Source organism: Phalangium opilio, unplaced genomic scaffold, assembly GCF_054372755.1.
Source record: "Phalangium opilio isolate 3A_F unplaced genomic scaffold, DU_Popi_V2 ptg000217l_1, whole genome shotgun sequence".
In the NCBI taxonomy this organism is placed as follows: Eukaryota; Metazoa; Arthropoda; class Arachnida; order Opiliones; family Phalangiidae; genus Phalangium; species Phalangium opilio.
This window is the reverse complement of record NW_028324218.1, coordinates 11155206-11172940: the sequence shown is the minus strand read 5'-3', so window position 1 is coordinate 11172940 and position 17735 is coordinate 11155206. Positions and strand designations below refer to the sequence as shown.

At 38.8% G+C, this 17735-nt stretch overlaps 2 protein-coding genes across 10 annotated transcripts in view; both read right to left on the bottom strand.

The window, feature by feature from the left end:
* Bap170 (Brahma associated protein 170kD) overlaps positions 1–1470 on the bottom strand; it is a 44412-nt gene extending 42942 nt beyond the window's left edge. The window contains exons 1-2 of one of the 2 annotated variants that reach the window (XM_089856971.1): positions 471–1470; positions 285–378 (exon numbers count right to left, since the gene is read on the bottom strand). In XM_089856971.1, the coding sequence (XP_089713097.1) occupies positions 285–378; positions 471–565 (189 nt within the window). In that variant the 5' untranslated portion in view covers positions 566–1470. The remainder of the gene's footprint in view (positions 1–284; positions 379–470) is intronic. The other variant, XM_089856972.1, reaches the window with a different exon arrangement.
* A 2627-nt stretch (positions 1471–4097) lies between these two features.
* The window catches only part of ACC (acetyl-CoA carboxylase), a 73186-nt gene continuing 59548 nt past the window's right edge, over positions 4098–17735 (bottom strand). For all 8 annotated transcript variants that reach the window (XM_089856847.1, XM_089856848.1, XM_089856850.1 and 5 more), the window contains 11 exons: positions 16749–16869; positions 16582–16679; positions 15487–15741; positions 15278–15398; positions 14464–14657; positions 14247–14382; positions 12847–13024; positions 11169–11436; positions 10082–10252; positions 7491–7627; positions 4098–5880 (listed from right to left, as the gene is read on the bottom strand). In XM_089856847.1, coding sequence (XP_089712973.1) covers positions 5580–5880; positions 7491–7627; positions 10082–10252; positions 11169–11436; positions 12847–13024; positions 14247–14382; positions 14464–14657; positions 15278–15398; positions 15487–15741; positions 16582–16679; positions 16749–16869 — 1980 coding nt within the window. In that variant the 3' untranslated portion in view covers positions 4098–5579. The remainder of the gene's footprint in view (positions 5881–7490; positions 7628–10081; positions 10253–11168; positions 11437–12846; positions 13025–14246; positions 14383–14463; positions 14658–15277; positions 15399–15486; positions 15742–16581; positions 16680–16748; positions 16870–17735) is intronic.

The following is a 17735-nucleotide window of genomic DNA, read 5'->3' as shown; positions in this document are numbered from 1 at the left end:
GCGCGGGACCTTCACCGGTCACTCAGTAGACGTCGCGAGACGGGAGAGGTCAGGGCGCAAAATGCAATCTTCTAGGTGAAGCTAAGTAAAACGCGAACGAGAGGGAACGCAGGCAGCCTAGAACGACGCGGCAGCAGAGAGAGACAACCCAAGCAGCGCGCTTTTCCCCCCCTATCTTCAGAGTAGGAAACGGTACTATTCGCACTTCGCGCCAAAAATTCACCGATTTCTCTTCTCATACCAAAATACGACGAAAAATGCCAAAATAATAAAAAGAAATTTACCTTTTGCCAGCCTCCGAGAGTCGTAACTTGGTTGTAAAGAGTATGTAAGTTAACTTCCCTGCCATTAACTTTCGGCGCGTGGCGAAATGGCGTTCTGAATAAATATACAAAGGAATAAATATAAAGGTTTTTGCGGGAAATGGGATGTAAATTTAAAATTTTGTAGTACGAAAAAGAGACACATACCCTCTATTTTGATGAAATTGACGTAGTTCGTTAATAAACGCGGTCAAATCGCGGTTCCAGCTATGTTCATTGGCGATTTTATGTAGCTTTTCCATGTTTCTCGGTTACTACAAAGCCTTTACGACTTAGGGCTGAATGCGAGGCCTCCCGAACGTTAAGCCTAACCGTGTTAAAGTCAACCGAGGGACAGACGGAATTATTGAAAAGTTTGATGATCACATTTTTCGGATAAATTGGTCCCACGGACCGTCCGTTTAGGTTACGAAAGGGGGAGGGAAGGACATTACCCCGGTAACGTACTGAGCAAAGAGAGCGCGGCACCGAAAAAATCTTATTTTGGTCTGGAATAAAGGAGACTCACTCGACTCTATCTCGCAAACCAAGGCGACCCAGCAGCAGCGGGGCGAACGAACACAGCGCACGCGCGGAATGGTAGCTTGATACCGGCAACGCGCCGTGCCAGAAAAAATACTTATGTTCTCTCTCTCCTCTTACTTTGGTGAGGAAAAGCTTATCCTCGCGTCCTCCGATATTTTACACACATCATAATCTATTACAAATCGAAACCTTTATTTTAGTAGAAACACTGCGAAATTAAAACACTACATCCGACGCGAAACTCCCGACTATACGACGGCTACCTCCTCGCGACTGTACCCGCTCTCCTCGACGGAGAAATACAAAATGGCGACCGCCTCTACTGCGAAACTTTTGTCTCGTTACAATGCAGAATTTCCTGCCCCCTATTTTCTAAATAAATTAAAAATTACTAAATAATAATAAATTTAACGTTAATTAAATAGTAAACACAGTTTTTTTAAGGCGCCGCGGAATATTACGGCGGCCTAAAATCGATATAATTTGCTACCGCGCGCCAAGTCGAGCGCGCTCATAAGTTTTTCTTACCGCCTTTACAAAGGGGGCTGAAAGAGGGGAATACATTCGGCCACTTTTCCACGTACTCATCCGCTACCGGAGGGTTATCCTATTTCGCCATGCTAACGAAATAAGCCAAAACTGCAGAATTTACTAATGACGTTATATTAACCATCGCCTAAATTAAATATTTATTATAAATTGCGTATAAATTGTAATATAATAATATTGATTTAAAATTTAACGTTTATCGATCCTTTGTATATCAATAATAAATTTTTATCAAAATCATAGCTCGAGGTTTTTTTGTTGATATTAGTACTACCTACGCCCTCTTTGAAATATACGGGACAAATTATATTTTGCATTTTTTGTTTAATTGTTTTTTTTTTTATTAAATTGCAATATTTTTACTCGTCTTTATAATTTCCAATTAATAATACCGAGTTAATTCTAAGGTATTTCTATAATTGCAAATAAATAATAAGACAAATAGAAATCATATTTTTACCGTTAAAATAAACACTGCTTTAATATTGCATAAAAATACATTTTGGAATATAAATACTGATTGTACATAATATTGATGATGGTTTCAATTCAATAAAGCAAAAAACGCGCCTAATTATGACCACTATTGAACAACCCTTTCGTTTTCAAAGTTTATCACGCGGTCAATGACCTTTGACACTTACGAAGCACATGTCCCATGACAGTAACTTTCAGGGTGTCAAATTACGATGGGACTTTGGTAACCCTTACAAGTTACGATACAACAGTCGATTTTATATCGTTCATAACGTAACTGTTTCAATGTTATCATCGCGGATCCCGGATACTTACGTAAAACGTAGTAAACGATACGTCTACCAGGCCAGGCACAAACAGGCAACGGGATAGTAGTCTCCCTCTTTCACACACACTCACAGTCAATGCTCCCTCCTCTAGAAACTTTTACTACGAGGTTCGGAAGTTGAATGAGCAAAACCGGCGCGAGCTCCTCGTGCCCAACATTCTAGTAGACTCAGGAAAAGACCACGTGGTACATTCGCTCGGAGCAAGCCGCTACCAGTGCCCTATCGACGTGTGACAGAACCAAAACACTAGCACGTGGTGGTGATTCTCTAGCAAAAAGGGGGAGGGTACGCGACTAAGCCAAAGGAAAAGGGAAAAGTGATAGGGTGGGGTGAGGAGTGTGTAACGGACCAAGAGGGGGAGGAAAAGTCTAGTACTACTAACCGGGCGGGGGGAAAGAAAGGGGATTCTTTGGGTTTGGGTATTCCCCTGTACCGATCTCACGTGATCCTCCGTGTCTCTATCAGCTAACCCTCAGCTGAAGCGGTTTTAGCGAAAACACTCTTCCTTTCTGTTATGGTAGAGGAATTTGGCGCCTAAAACCATCTTCTATCCCGGAAGAGGACCATTCCGGAGTATGGATGGGGATGGGGAAGGAATAGGTATGTCAACCCACCCATTCAAAAACTTATCCAGGTCGATCCCGTACTTTATGATGCGAAATTTCGTAATACGAAGTTAACCTCCGAATATGTTACGCTTTAGGCGGCCTTGTAAATAATTCCACTTTCGTTTTCCCTGGAACTGACGTTCGTACAATATAAGGTCTGCATTATTTACACACGTTTGGCTGCTTTTGCACGAAAAGCGGCCTCTTAACTGACTATGAAATCAGAGTTAGGTTTCAGTTACACAGCTTGACCTCGCCATGACCAGATAGTCTGATGGAGGACGGTTTTTTTTATGAGGTCATAGGGTAGATAGGTAATGTTCGTTAAGGCAGTATCATAGATAGGACTTAACGAGGCAGGAAAGGTTAGGTTCGGGGTCAGAGTTGACCTTCCAGGGGTTAGGTTTGGGCTCAGAGTAGATCTTCCAGGGGTTGGGTTTGGGCAAGGTTACTCTAGAAAAATACACTATTTGGTTTGGGGTCAGATTTGACCTTCGAGGAGTGAGGTTTGGCACAGTTTCTGCAATAAGGTTAACAGGGGTCACTATTAAAACCAAGACAGTAGGTCCAGTGGGGAATATATTTTAAAACGTAAATTATTCTAAATTAGGTCAAAAATATTTGCAATAGTAAAGCTCAAAAAGTGTTGCCAGAAATGAGTTAATATTTTGTTGAAGTAAAGACTTATCTACCATTAAGGTCAGGGATACATACAGCTAAAAAGAATCATTGTGCCCTCACATATCCATATTAATTTCTCTGCGAGTTTGTAGGCCGGACTTGAGAACTTACTATCTATCACGCCTCACAAATATGACGTCTTTCTAACTAGGATTTCATTTGTCCTTAGCAACGCCAGGTCAGGGGCACGCGCTAGGTTCAACGTGAAGCGAGGTAGATTACTCGTGGTCATTACACAATGATAGTCTAGCTCATCCCACAAAATCCGCTTAGATACGTTAAGAAATTGGCTACACAATGATTCTTTTTAGCTCTATGTATTCCTCAGTTGGTAAGGTACTTAAAACGAATGTCGAGCCTTGAAGGAGAGACGCGTGGAGTGGCAAGGTAGGGGCGTGCGCGAGATACACTGGGAGAGTTTCAGAGTCGCAAGTCTCTCGTCATCATTACCACTGCATCTTACCTCATTTCTCCCTGCTCGAGCTACTAGAGATAAAAACTTAACAATAGGAATAAGAACCCTTTGTTCTTTTATTATCTTCGCTTATAATTTATCAAATTTAGTAGGAAAAAAATAATTAAAAGAAATAAAAAAGTCCCGCACATTTACCTCAAAAAAGGATTATTTTATTTTTATTTTAAACTTCTTGTGCGGCAATGTAATACAAAAATATAATATACAACTGCTAAAACTTTTGCAGCAGCAGCGAGAATGATATTATAAACACAACCTTATTTAACATTATATCATGTAATTCCTATTTTTATTTTTATTTTTATGTGAATAACTTAAACTATACTTTTTTTTACCTAGCCTATAACTATACGTAATTTTTTAAAACCTTTTTTTCTTTGAACATTTAATTTTAATTATTAATTTTATTATTCGTTTTCGTATCGTTAAAATTCAGAAATAAAATTATATATTTAATTTTTACTCCTAAAAAATTTAACTAACAATTTAACAACAATACTTTTATTTAATTTGTGTGGAAATGCCTTTAAGTATGTCTATATAATAACAAATTTTGCGATAACAATTTTATATTTTACATCTTATCCTTATTCCTTATTTGTACCCTATATATTTACACCTGCATTGGTGTAAACAAACAAACGGAAAAAATACACCTTTTTAAATATACATGTTGTTTATAAACCCTCCCTATGAAAGCTAGCTAGCACATATATATTTTTTTATACATTATTATATTGAACTTTATGACATAATTTAACTTACTATTTATAACACTTTGGAGTATAGCATGTGGCGGTTTTGGTAATTGGTTTATTTTAAATACTTAAATTTAATTTAAATTAAATTAACTTAACTAACTGCTTAAATATAAGAAATAGGGGAAAGATGGGAAATTAATTTTGATTAAAAGGGTACGGTACAATATTTAGGCTAGGTTTTAATTTGATTTAATAATATTAATAAAAATAAAGAAAATAATTTGTTAAGTAGAAATTACGATAAGATTTAATTCATTTAATTAATTAAGTTAAACCCAATTGAGTTAATTAGCAAATATCATAATTTTGGCCTAAAAATGTCGCAGATACGACAGTAGATTACGAAATTCAATTTAGGCCTAATTTCCCGTTTCTGTTTTTAAAGGTAATATTTTTAATTGGGTTTATAATATTACGAAAAAGCAAAAATTTAAAAAGAAATTTAATTAAACCCATAAAAAACCCCCAAATAATCCCAATTATTTTAATTAACATTAATAGGCCTAAAGAGAAAAAATTATATAGTAAGTTATTGTCCAATGAAAAAAGTAGAAAAGTGAAGTCATAAATGCTTAATGAATGTTTGGGTAACGTAACAGTATAAAAATTTGTGTTTTGTCAAAACATGATTCTGTTAGACTGGAAATTCATCACAAAGAATAATGTCCAACTGCATGCGCAAGCGCGAGAGTACGCGTAGAAAATAATAAAGTGAGAAACAAAATAAACTATACTTGATCAACAACGCTCGTTCCTGTTAGGTGGCACCACAAGACAGTTATTACTGCAACAACGAATCCCAGAAAAGCGCGGCTAACTGGGACAATACTTTCTTCTCTTCGTCTCCACAGTCACGAAGACTCAGTCCCGTTAGTCACCTCGTTGGTTCCGCCGCCGCTGCCTCCGCTTTTTGTGGTGGAAGATTGTACCGAACTGGAAGCGTTCACTTCGTTGTTTACTCTCGAGGCATCATCGACCTCGCCATTTACCATTGACCCCGATGAAGTTGAAGTTGGGGAAGAGTTCTCTACCATGGGACTGTTCTCTAATGTCTTAATGGTGTTCAAGACATCGTTGCGTTGTTGGGCGTTCATATTTTGGATGATGTGTACCAAAGAATCCATGGCAACCTCGGGGTTATCTTGCAGTAAACTATATTTGGTGGTTCAAAGTTAGATTTGTTTAGATGTAGGATGGTTTATTTTTGTCAATTTATAAGTGAAGTTCAACTGCGTCTGCGCAGTCTGACTAGTTTCCCCGTTTCATTTCTAAACAATCTCGATACTTTTCCGAAGTTTAAAGGGACTTTAAAGAAGACAGCGGAATACGTCAGACACACGTGCCCGAAGGGAGGCGTGGTTCAAAGGAACTTAAGTTTATATCGAAAACAAGCACTTCGGGGAATAGACCTTTTCGACGTAAAAAAGGGGCGTAGGCAACCCTCAGCATAGGGACATACAAGGGGGTTGATACATTGCTGTTTCTGCGCACTCTCATGATACAAATATACTACTGCGCAGACGTCAAAACGCGAGATGGAAGGCAGAGTTTTACCCAGTGTCTGATGTGTCTATCCATCTTAATTACATGGAAATAGTTTATTGGCACTGCAATATCGCGAAAAACAAGGACTAAGTGTCCAGTCCTACTCCATGTGGAGTCTTTGGACCTTGGAGTCACGTGGTGTCCGTGACATATATCAAACAATTTTTAACCATCCGCCGTCAGTCTCTTAAGAGACAACCTTCCCCAAACCCTGCATTGGCGCTGAAAGGCTACACACATACCAGGCATAATCTCATTAACATTTTTTGAAATCGTAGCTTTGGGTCGCCAATTAAAGTGTAAGAAATGTTTCATATATATTATTATCTCTATTAAATGTACGTTTTTACGCCGTTACTGACGCGAGACGATAGTTCAAGAGAATCAACACTACAGTCAATTGGTCCCCCTCTTTCAACCCCCCCCCCGTGAAAAGAGAATCTCAAAATGAGAGGAAAAGACGTTGCTCTTCCACTACTCTGTCTCTCCTTATCCGTCTCTCTAAAGACGCGTTTACACGAGACATTTTGCAACCGTTTTGGGAAGTCCCAAGCCTTTTTTCATAATAATAACAGGGATAGATTTAATTTTAGAAGTAGGAATGGAGAACAGAGTAATCTGGGCGCGCGTCAAGTGTCCCGGACCCCCTTCAAAGGGAAGGGGAGGGGGGTATGAAAGAAGAGGCTAGATTTCTTGTCCGGGTGAGATAAAAGGTCCTTGATCAAACATTAAACTGGTTCCTGTCATTCAAAAATTTACTTGTAGGCTGGATTCTAGTGTACACTAGGTAAGACGCACCTCACAAACTCCGCAGACCAAAAAAATACACAGTTGTTAAAAACTTCAAGGGGTAAATAACACATCGTAACCACCGTACTTTGCGTTTAGTAATATTTTGAACCCTAACAATGCTAAAATGATCACACTTCGGTGTACAAAGAATCCTAGAGTGATTAGTCCCTCGAAAAAATTCAATATCAATAATCAGCTACTCGGAGAGCTGATAACATTCGCAAAGAGCAAAATTATACTCTTTGCCTTTTATACCCCAGTGTATAAATCTGTTTGAATCAGCACTTTACTAACTTGACTCACAGAGGGGCTGATAACAATTAACACTGCACGGAAGTTAAAGCTGAGAGAGGGGATTTTCTGAACCCCCTATATTTTAAACGCCCCCCCAAAAAAAAAACCCTCATAGAAAATATATATATTACCATCTTATCTGACTGATGACGGCGTCTCTCTTGATGCAATGCAGACTGTCGAGGACCACGGAACGCTCTTTTGTAGCGTCCAGCTGGGTTATAAGCCAGTCGACCACCACTTTATTATTATTATCCCATAAATATTGCTGTAAATAAATTAAAAAGGGATACATCATTAACGACCGTGTGAATTCAGAAACAAGACCGAGAAATTCCAAGATTTGTGGCATAACAGACCATTCTTTTTACAACAACAGGATAAAATATAGTACTTTCATAGCGCATATATACGAGGTGGAACTAAAATTCGATTTTTTCCCTCTCTAGCCCGTATGAAAGACCTTGAAAAACATCCCGCACCGTAGCTCTCTCCCAACTATACATGTATACATTCATAGAAGCCTCTTGTATAAGCGTATATACTGTTTTATAGCGTGAACTGTCCAAAACTACTTTTCTTCTAAGGGATTTTTTATATAGTATCTCAACGGCGTGGCTTCCCAGCTGCTGAACGTTATAGGCGATAAAAATATAGTTGACTATCCTTAGCCTCAAGGCAACTGCGGCTTAACCGTTTTCAAGTAAGAATGTAAGATATAGTTGTCCATTCTCGTCGGATATATTAATACTTGGAACAAAATCGAAACTTTACTTTTAAAGGATTATGTACTAACTTACAAAGACGTTCAATATTTTAGAATGTTTTTCGACAAGGCTCGGGACAAATTTTGTTTTCATTAAAACGAATATAAACTATACCAAAGTGTTGCAAATTGTAATTATAATTTTAGTTTAAGTTCGTACATGCATGCTTAGTTTAGAGGTGCACGATTCTATATAGGTTTCTGATTCCTTCTCATAAATTTACACAATACATTTAAGGTGACTACCTTTAACAATTTCTCTTGAACGGGTTGTTGGGTGTCCGACAACTCAGAATTAATACAAAATTAAACACTTCACATATAGCAAGTTGACTTTAAAAGGGAAGGTGTGAAACCATGACGGAACAAACTAAAGCATTCTGACTAAAACTATTTTAACCATCAACAAACGCAAGACTACACATCGAATAGGTGTTGGAAGATAGGAACCCAATTCTCGAATATTTTAATACTTGGAACTAAATCGCCACCAAATATTCAACTACACCAAGGTGTAATAAACGCGAAGTTAATTACCTCTCCGAATGACGATGACGTCATGAAGAGATATTACACTTAACGTGTCTGTGTGGGTGTCTGTCACCGCGATCGCAGTTGGCAAATCAGAGCAAACGTATATGCAAATCCCGACCGCGTGCACAGAAAGCAATATTGGCTTCTACTCCATTATCATCGTTAGGGTTAAGATATAAGCGGCGATCGGCTAGGGTTACGAGAAAATTCTAGCCTCCTATTGGCAGGGCTTCAGCCTTCCACCAAATGTTCACGCAATTGTGGGTTTTCTTATCATTTACTGTGAATCCATCGCTTTATAATATATCCTTAATTTTCAAAAATTGTTAAAGAGGCATACGCTAGAATTCAAAAGTCAACAATAGCTATGTTTAAAATGATTTTAGGAATAACTTTTTTAAAACGACTTAACTAGAATTAAGGTAAATTAATGACTATTAAAATAATTAACATCAATTATATTTATTTAATTATTTAAGAAAAAACTCTTAATTGGGTCTCGACTCGGAGAGGTTTATTTTGCTGTTATTTGCCAACTGCGAACGCGGTGACAGACACCCACACACACAGACACGTTAAGTGTAATACCTCTCCGTGATGTCATCGTTACTCGGAGAGGTTTATTTTGCTCTGATTTGCCAACTACGAACGCGGTGACAGACATACAGACACGTTAAGTCACGTCATCGTCACTCGGAGAGGTAAAAACTCTTTAATATCTCGAATAGTAAAAGATCGCGTATGCCCCAAGTGGTAATCACTCACTGATTAAAAATTACGTGTAATCTTTATAGCACTGTAAAGCATTTTAAAGGGCACAAATAATACCTTTAATACAGTTCGCTTGTACACCAATTACTCTTGAGTGTATTGTCAGTGGGCTCACGTGGGACACAACGAGTTTTAGAGGTTATAACACACACTATGACTATTACGATGTCCAACTCTAAACCCCCTGTTAACCCTCCTTTTACTCAGACTCTCCAAGTTTACTTATATTAATTATTAAATCAAATGTTGGCTCTTCCGCACGCTGACTAATTTTGCACACAGCAATTTTACCATGCCAAAGACGGGAACCAATCAGACTTCGTCAACGAGTTTGGAGTTAAAACTAGGCTTTGCTAAGCATATTGTTAAAAACACCCCTCGACTATGGGAGCATCTAGTGGCATTTATTTGAAATAAACCAAACCTGAGACTTTCTATAAATATCTAGTAATCAGGGCTGTGCGGGTCCAGACCTTTGGGTGTCGGGTAATAGTAAAGTTTACCCGCGGGTATCAGGTCCAATTTTTAATTACCCGTCGGGTCCTCGGGTTCAGCAAATTTTGTCAGAATCAGCGGGTATTGGCAAAGGCTTAAAATATGTTTCGGGTACCCGCACACCCCTGCTAATAATAACAAGGGTTCAACACTTACATTAACTGCTCCGTGTTCTTCCACGAACCATCTACTGAACATGGCTTCAATTTCACCATCATTCAATCCAGGCTTCACCTTCAGAATCTGAGCTTTGATTTTGTCTTGAAGTAGCAATCGTCTTAACCGCCAATAGAAATAGTGTCGCGACTTTGGCCAATGAACCACATCCTTCAAAAATACAACAGAATAATTATAATTAGCTTTAAGTCTATATCTATATAAATCAAAGTCCTGACTGACTGACAGACTGACTGATAATCAACGCCCAGCCCAAACCGCTTGCCCTAGAAGGCTGAAAATTTGCAGGAACGTTACTCATAAGTAGTAGGCGCGTACTAAGAAAGATTTCCCCCCAATCCGCCGCCATCTTAAAAAATGGCGCCCAGAAATGAAAAAAATCTCATCTATGCAACAAAGTCCGCGCGTTTCAACCGATTTCACAGATATTTAGTAAACTGGTTTCCTTTAACCTATAGAAGGGCTGAATGGTCTTTTGGGGTTCGATTTGTTGCCATCTTTTTAAATGGCGGCCAAAAACTTAAAACACTTCTTTATGGAATAATGTCCGCGTGAAAAGTATTAAAAAATGTTAAGACGGGCTGACGGGCAACGCCGAGTGCCTCCGCTCCTAGGATGTTAGAAAAAACCCTTCTTTATGGAATAATGTCGGCATGAAAAGTATTAATGAATGTTAAGACGGGCTGACGGGCAACGCCCAGTGCCTTGGCTCCTAGGATGTTAGAAAAAACCCTTCTTTATGGAATAATGTTGGCATGGAAAGTAATAAAAAAATGTTAAGACGGGCTGACGGGCAACACCGAGTGCCTCCGCTCCTAGGGTGCTACAAAAAAACCCTTCTTTATGGAATAATGTTGGCATGAAAAGTAATAAAAAATGTCCAGACGGGCTGACGGGCAATGCCCAGTGCCTTTGCTCCTAGGGTGCTACAAAAAATCAGTCATCAGTAAAATCTACCCATTCTTTATATCATTTTGATGGAACTTCTTATTACACGCGAGTTACGCCGCGGCTAACAACTAGTATTCAACTAAACGTCAAAAACACGCAATGCGACAACACTCACTTGAATAACTTGTTTCTCTTGCATTCTCGCTGGTGTGTCATGAAGATCAGCGAAGGTTAGGGCTACTTGATGATAAATGGGCAGTAGGTGCTCTTCTCTCTGTCGTAGGCTAGTTTCTAAAGATTTCTTATCACTAGATGATAACTCGGGTGAACTGAGTTTAGACAAATAATCCTTGCAAACATGGTCAATACGATGCATAGTTTTAATCAAATCTTTCTTCCTGTATCGAATTTCAACAGTTCCTTCCGGTTCTAATACTCCACCTCTGTTTAAAGCGGAAGTAAAAGATGGGTGGCAAGATTAGAATTTGAAATTAAAATATTAATATTTAGGCCTACTTTTCGAATAAACCATGGATAAAGAATGCGCGTGAGGAAATTTGTTTTTAGTCTACAGGATAGGCAACACCCTATCTCGGACGACAGCTTATTCTGTATATACCGAGGGGTCGGTCATTCATGAAATCCCGTACGCTACCCGTGAAATCCAATTTAAGAAATCCGAAAATCAATGCTGATTTCGAAATCAAATAAAAAATCCAAAATCAGAAACGAAATCACAAATTCAGTAAAGAAATCATAAAATCAGTAAAAACAAAAATCACAAAATCAACAAAGAAATCACAAAATCAACAAAGAAATCACGAAATCAACATAGAAATCACGAAATCAACATAGAAATCACGAAATCAACATAGAAATCACGAAATCAGAAGCGAAATCACAAAATCAGAAGCAAAATCAGTAAAGAAATCGTGAAATCCATTACAAAATTCACGAAATCCAAAATCAAAAGAAATCACAAAATCCGACGAAATCACGGGGTAAAAATCTCAAAATCCGAGGAAATCACGGGAAAAACCTCAAAATCCGAGGAAATCACGGGAAAAACCTCAAAACCCGAGGAAATCACGCGAAAAACCTCAAAATCCGAGGAAATGACGCGAAAAACCTCAAAACCCGAGGAAATCACGCGAAAAATCTCAAAATCCAACGAAATAAAGGGAAATATCGCAAAGTCAGTCGAAAACACGGTAAAAATAGCAAAATCCGACGGAATCACGGGAAAAATCTCAAAATTCGATGAAATCCATTGGATTTTATCGAATTCTGAAATCAAACAAAATCCGACGAAATCAAATTGGATTTCGAAATCCCGTACACTTTTTCCTAAACGTACAACCCCACGGTATATACTCTGTTACAACATCGGTTGTCAGCACGCGCAAAGCTAGGTCTCTATGTAACGTAGCTTTGTACGTGCTGACAAGAGACGATAAACTTCAGGATCTTCAGGATTTAAAATATCCGCGAGTTTTTTAGCTCGAGTGCACGGACCTCTAGGCCTTAGTTTCAATTCAAATACGTGTGAAATTGCCTCCAGCCTACTACACGTATTTGAAACTAAGGCCTAGAGGTCCGTGCGTGCACTCGAGCTAAAAAACTCGCGGATATTCTAAATCCTGAAGATCCTGAAGTTTTTTGTCTCTTGGCAGCACGCACAAAGCTGTTACATCGAGACCTAGCTTTACGCGTGCTGACAACCGATGTTGTAACAGAGTATATACAGAATAAGCTGTCGTTCGAGATGGGGAGTTGCCTATCCTATAGCGTGAAAACAAATTTCAAGCTCACGCGCATTCTTTATCCATGAATTCATTATGAATGAATCGTACCTGCTGTCCGGATCGGCGTACATCTCCATGTGTTGTTGATTAATAGTGGCGTCTACGACGACCCAAGCACCTCCTCTTAATTCAGCGTAAGGTGGAATGTAGACCAAAATGGGTTGATTGTATTCGCGAAGTTCATCCACAATGTAGGCACCGAATTTCAAAACTTGATCATACATATCTTAATAGAAAATAAATTGAAATTTGAAACATTATTAATTAAAGACACAAAATTTATGCGCATGAGCACTTGATAAAATGTTTTTCTAATGAAAATTACAGGAAAATTCAGGTAACATTACATTATACCTTAAAGGGATGTACAATCCGTTATGTATGGGCGGGGCCTATATCAAACTTATCTTCCATCAAATATGGCTCTACTGAGCATGCGTGAAGTTCGTAGCATTATCAGAATGGGCATCTACCGTAGAAACAGACGTTCAAGCAGACGACAGCCTAATCACTACTCCAGGAAATAGTAACACTACTACTAAAAAATATAGTTCTTGAGTCTTATAGACACGCCCATACATAACGGATTGTAAATCCCTTTAAATTAAAAGAATGTCCCTTTTCTAAATATAAAAGGAAAAATACTAAAAAACGTAAATAATTAGTGTTTAATTAGTCTTAAAAACAATCAAGGACTACTGCACCATCCGCCATTTGTTTAGTGGCGTCTGCTAAACCGAACCCCTTACCCCTACGGAATTGGTTGAATTCTCACAGGATGAGAGAGATAAGGGTAAGAGGGGTTCAGGCTAGCAGACGCCACTAAACCAATCTATATCTATATAAATCAAAAGTCCAGACTGACTGACTGACTGATAATCAACGCCCAGCTCAAACCGCTTGCCCTAGAAGGCTGATAATTTGCAGGAACGTTACTCATAAGTAGTAGGCGCGTACTAAGAAAGATTTCCCCCAATCAGCCGCCATCTTAAAAATGGCGCCCAGAAATGTAAAAACACTTCTCTATGCAACAAAATCCGCGCGTTTCAACCGATTTCAAAAATATTTAGTACACTGGTTTCCTTTAAGCTATAGACAGGCTGAAAGGTCTTTCGGGCTCGATTTGTTGCCATATTTTTAATTGGCAGCCAAAAACTAAAAAAACCTTCTTTATAGAATAATGTTGGCATGAAAAGTAATAAAAATGTCCCGACGGGCTGACGGGCAACGCCGAGTGCCCTCGCTCCTAGGATGCTACAAAAAATCAGTCATCAGTAAAATTTACCCATTCTTTATAACATTTTGACGGAAGTTCTTATTACACGCGAGTGAAAGAAATCATTTATTTATTTTTTAATATATTTCCTTTCATACTTAGAAACAGGCCGTTCCGTTCTTTTAAGGTATAATGTTACGTTACCTGAAATTTAAAATTACAAGTCACTAACCTTTCATGCCACCGGAGAATCCTCTCCAATTTGCAAAAATGAATAACGGCAACCCTTCCCTGTTGAATACCTGTATAGCTTGTGACGTTTTATAAGCGGAATCAGGGAACCATACTTGACCAGCTTGTGAAACGAGCTAATTGTCACAAAAAGAAAAGAACAATTACATTTTAAAAAACTTCGACAAAGAATATACAACGAGAGATCTCGTTTTTACCTTGGCTTCAGAATCGAGATTAGCGGGATCAGCTGGAATGGCAATTTCAACGGTCCTAGTTTCAACAGCAATGACGCCAACTGGAATTCCTCCCAGTCTGGCTCGACCACAGACAACAGTTTGTGCCCACGGCTGCATAATTTCCATAAACGAGCTTCTATCAAAGAAACCATCTTCCCAAAATCCCGCGAGACCTATAGGAATAAAATTGACGTGTAATTTAAAAGAGCTGCAAGGGCGCAATTTTGATTATACCATAAGAAAATAGTATATAGCTCCCTATAAGTATGAAACGTAGTACATTTTCATACTACAGCATTTGCTCCAAAGTTTGGCGCGCTTACGCTTTTACGCCCCGTGGGAGAAGTTTCGGTACCACGAGTAAAAGGGGGGCGAAACCACAACCGCCACCCAAGGTGTCCGCGAAAGGCACGATGGGCCGGAGAAATATCGCCGCGCCCGTAGACACGAGATACTCCTTACCTCGTAATAGTGTAGGAGCTAGCCTCGGTCGTCCAAACCTCGCGCCATCTATTAATTTTACTATGATAATTTTGACATGTACTTAATCAGTCATAATTATCATAATAATAACTTCTAGACCTTTAACTATTTAATTGCAATATAAAATTTGAAAATTTTCCAAACAAATATTTCATGTTTTTAACGCCAAAAACTCTTAATAGGTGGCGTTAGAAACTTTTTATAAATTTCAATGGATGAAAATGCTGTTTACAATCATGGCTTAAATGGAGGGTTTCATACTTATAGGGAGCTATATATTATTTTCTTATGGCTATAATTTATTACTTACTAGGACTTTCTCTGCCGGCAAGAAGCCATCTTGGGTCATAGGGTGCCCTTGTTGGAGTGTATATTACATCCCTTTCAATTGGATCAAGTGGTTCAATAACTGGTAAATCACTATGTCGGGACTAAACAAATGATAAGATTGTATTTGAAATTTAATCCCACTGCTGACTATGGTTCTCTTGACGTTAAAATAATGTTAAATACACGCACCTTTGGTATATAAGACAACCATTTAAGCATGAGATAAATGCCTTCAATATCATTGAGGGCCGTTGTATGGGAGACTCCATTATTGTGCATAATCTGAATTCCACCCAACTGATTGTTCGATGTGTACACTTCGCGTCCAAGTAGTTTGTTCAGAGCTCCAGCTCCAGTCAAAATAATGTGAGAGTTTTCTAATTGGATGATCCTTTGCCCTAACCTAACCAAGTAGGCACCAATACCAATAGCTCTGCATGTTACCTAAGATATCAGGTAAAAAATTGCAATCAAGTTATGATACACGGAAATATGTAGAAACATCACTATTTAATCTGTAACAGGGTTCGTACAACTTTTGTAAAACCGATTTCCCCGAGTTTTCCAGGGTTTTTTTTTCCCATAAATTTCCGAGTTTTCCAAGTTTTTCCCATATATTTCCCAGGTTTTTTCCCCCATATATTTCCGAGTTTTCCAGGCTTTTCCCCCATATATTTCCTCGAGTTTTCCAGGCTTTTCCCCCATATATTTCCCCGAGTTTTCCAGGCTTTTTTCCCTCATATATTTCCCCGAGTTTTCCAGGCTTTTTTCCATCATATATTTCCCCGAGTTTTCCAGGCTTTTTCCCCCATATATTTCCCCGAGTTTTCCAGGCTTTTTCCCCCCCATATATTTCCCCGAGTTTTTCAGGTTTTTCCCCCCAATATTTCCGAGTTTTCCAGGCTTTTTTCCCCCCATTTATTTCCCTGAGTTTTCCAGTTTTTTCCCTCATATATTTCCCCGAGTTTTCCAGGCTTTTTCCCCCATATATTTCCCCGAGTTTTCCAAGTTTTTCCCCCATATATTTCTCAGGCTTTTCCCCCCCCCCATATATTTTCCAGGCTTTTTTCCCCCATATATTTCCCAGGCTTTCCCCCCATATATGGAGTAATAACAACGGGAGTAGTTCTTCATGGAAAACAAATTTTTCTGATTTCCCTGAATTGTCACGTCCTTAAAAGGATTGACACAAACCCCTCCCACACCTGCAAGTATCACTGAAAACTCCCTGTGTTGCTTCATTGTTTCCTAAGTGCTTAAGGCTCAAAGGAAAAATGTACTTACCAAACTCATGGTGACAATTTCTTTATAAGCTTGCGAAGATTCTCCAGCAATCATTCCCGCATACTTCAAGTTCTCCACACCTAGACCTTCTTCCTTGCCTTAAAATGAACATAACAATTAATTATTAAAACACTGTAGGCCTACACCATGTTAATTATTAGACATACCAATTATATTGGTTATCTTGTATCTAGATTCCCCTTCATCTTCAATTAATTCGGCGTGAATAGAGTTTAAGGCACTGACTTTTTTATAATTATCAGGTGTTAAATAAAGGTACTTGTAACCCTAGAAAAATTACATCTTATCAGAAGGGGATGGGTACATAATATAAGACTGATGACACACTGTATCCTCTTAACACATTAGTTATGTAACATGATTCTTCCCGGGCTCATGGCACCATTTTTGTTTGCTCTCCCGCTCATCAAAATTCACAGTGAATTCTATAACTGTTTGCAGCACTAAATCCTCAGCGGCGACTTTTGGAACTATAATAATACGGTAGCCAATCAGAGGTGGCGCTGGAGTCGATGGACTCTGATGGAGGTCTGTTAGTTTTTCTGTTTTGATTATTACCGCTTCAACTTCAATAGCCAAGGCTTAACAAGCGATATGGTTTCAAGAGTATTAAAAGTTGATTTTACCTTTCTTATTCTGTCTAATATTATGAAATAAGACTTTCGGAGTAAGTTTTCATTCGATTTTGGTATATTTGGAGATTATTCGGTTCATAATAATTAGTTAAAACATGTTTTTTGAAGTTGAAGCGGTAATAATCAAAACAGAGAAAATAACAGTTCTCCATCAGAGTCCATCGACTCCAGCGCCACCTCTGATTGCCTACCGTATTATTATAGTTCCAAAAGTCGCCGCTACGCCTCGGTGGCGCTGATCAGGAATTAGGCCAATTCCATAAGCGCATGCGCCTTGGCAAATAGTTAAAGGGACTGTAAAGAAGGCATCGGTGGGCGGGTAAAAATTATTTGAAAAACGTCAGAGGCACGTGACCAAGGAGAGGCGTGGTTCAAAGAAGCTTAGTTCGAAAGCTACCACTTCATGGAATTGGCGCTGCAATCTCGCGAAAAACAAGGACTAGATGTCCAGTTCCACTCCATGAGGAGCCTTTGTTTCTTGGCACCACGTGATGTCTG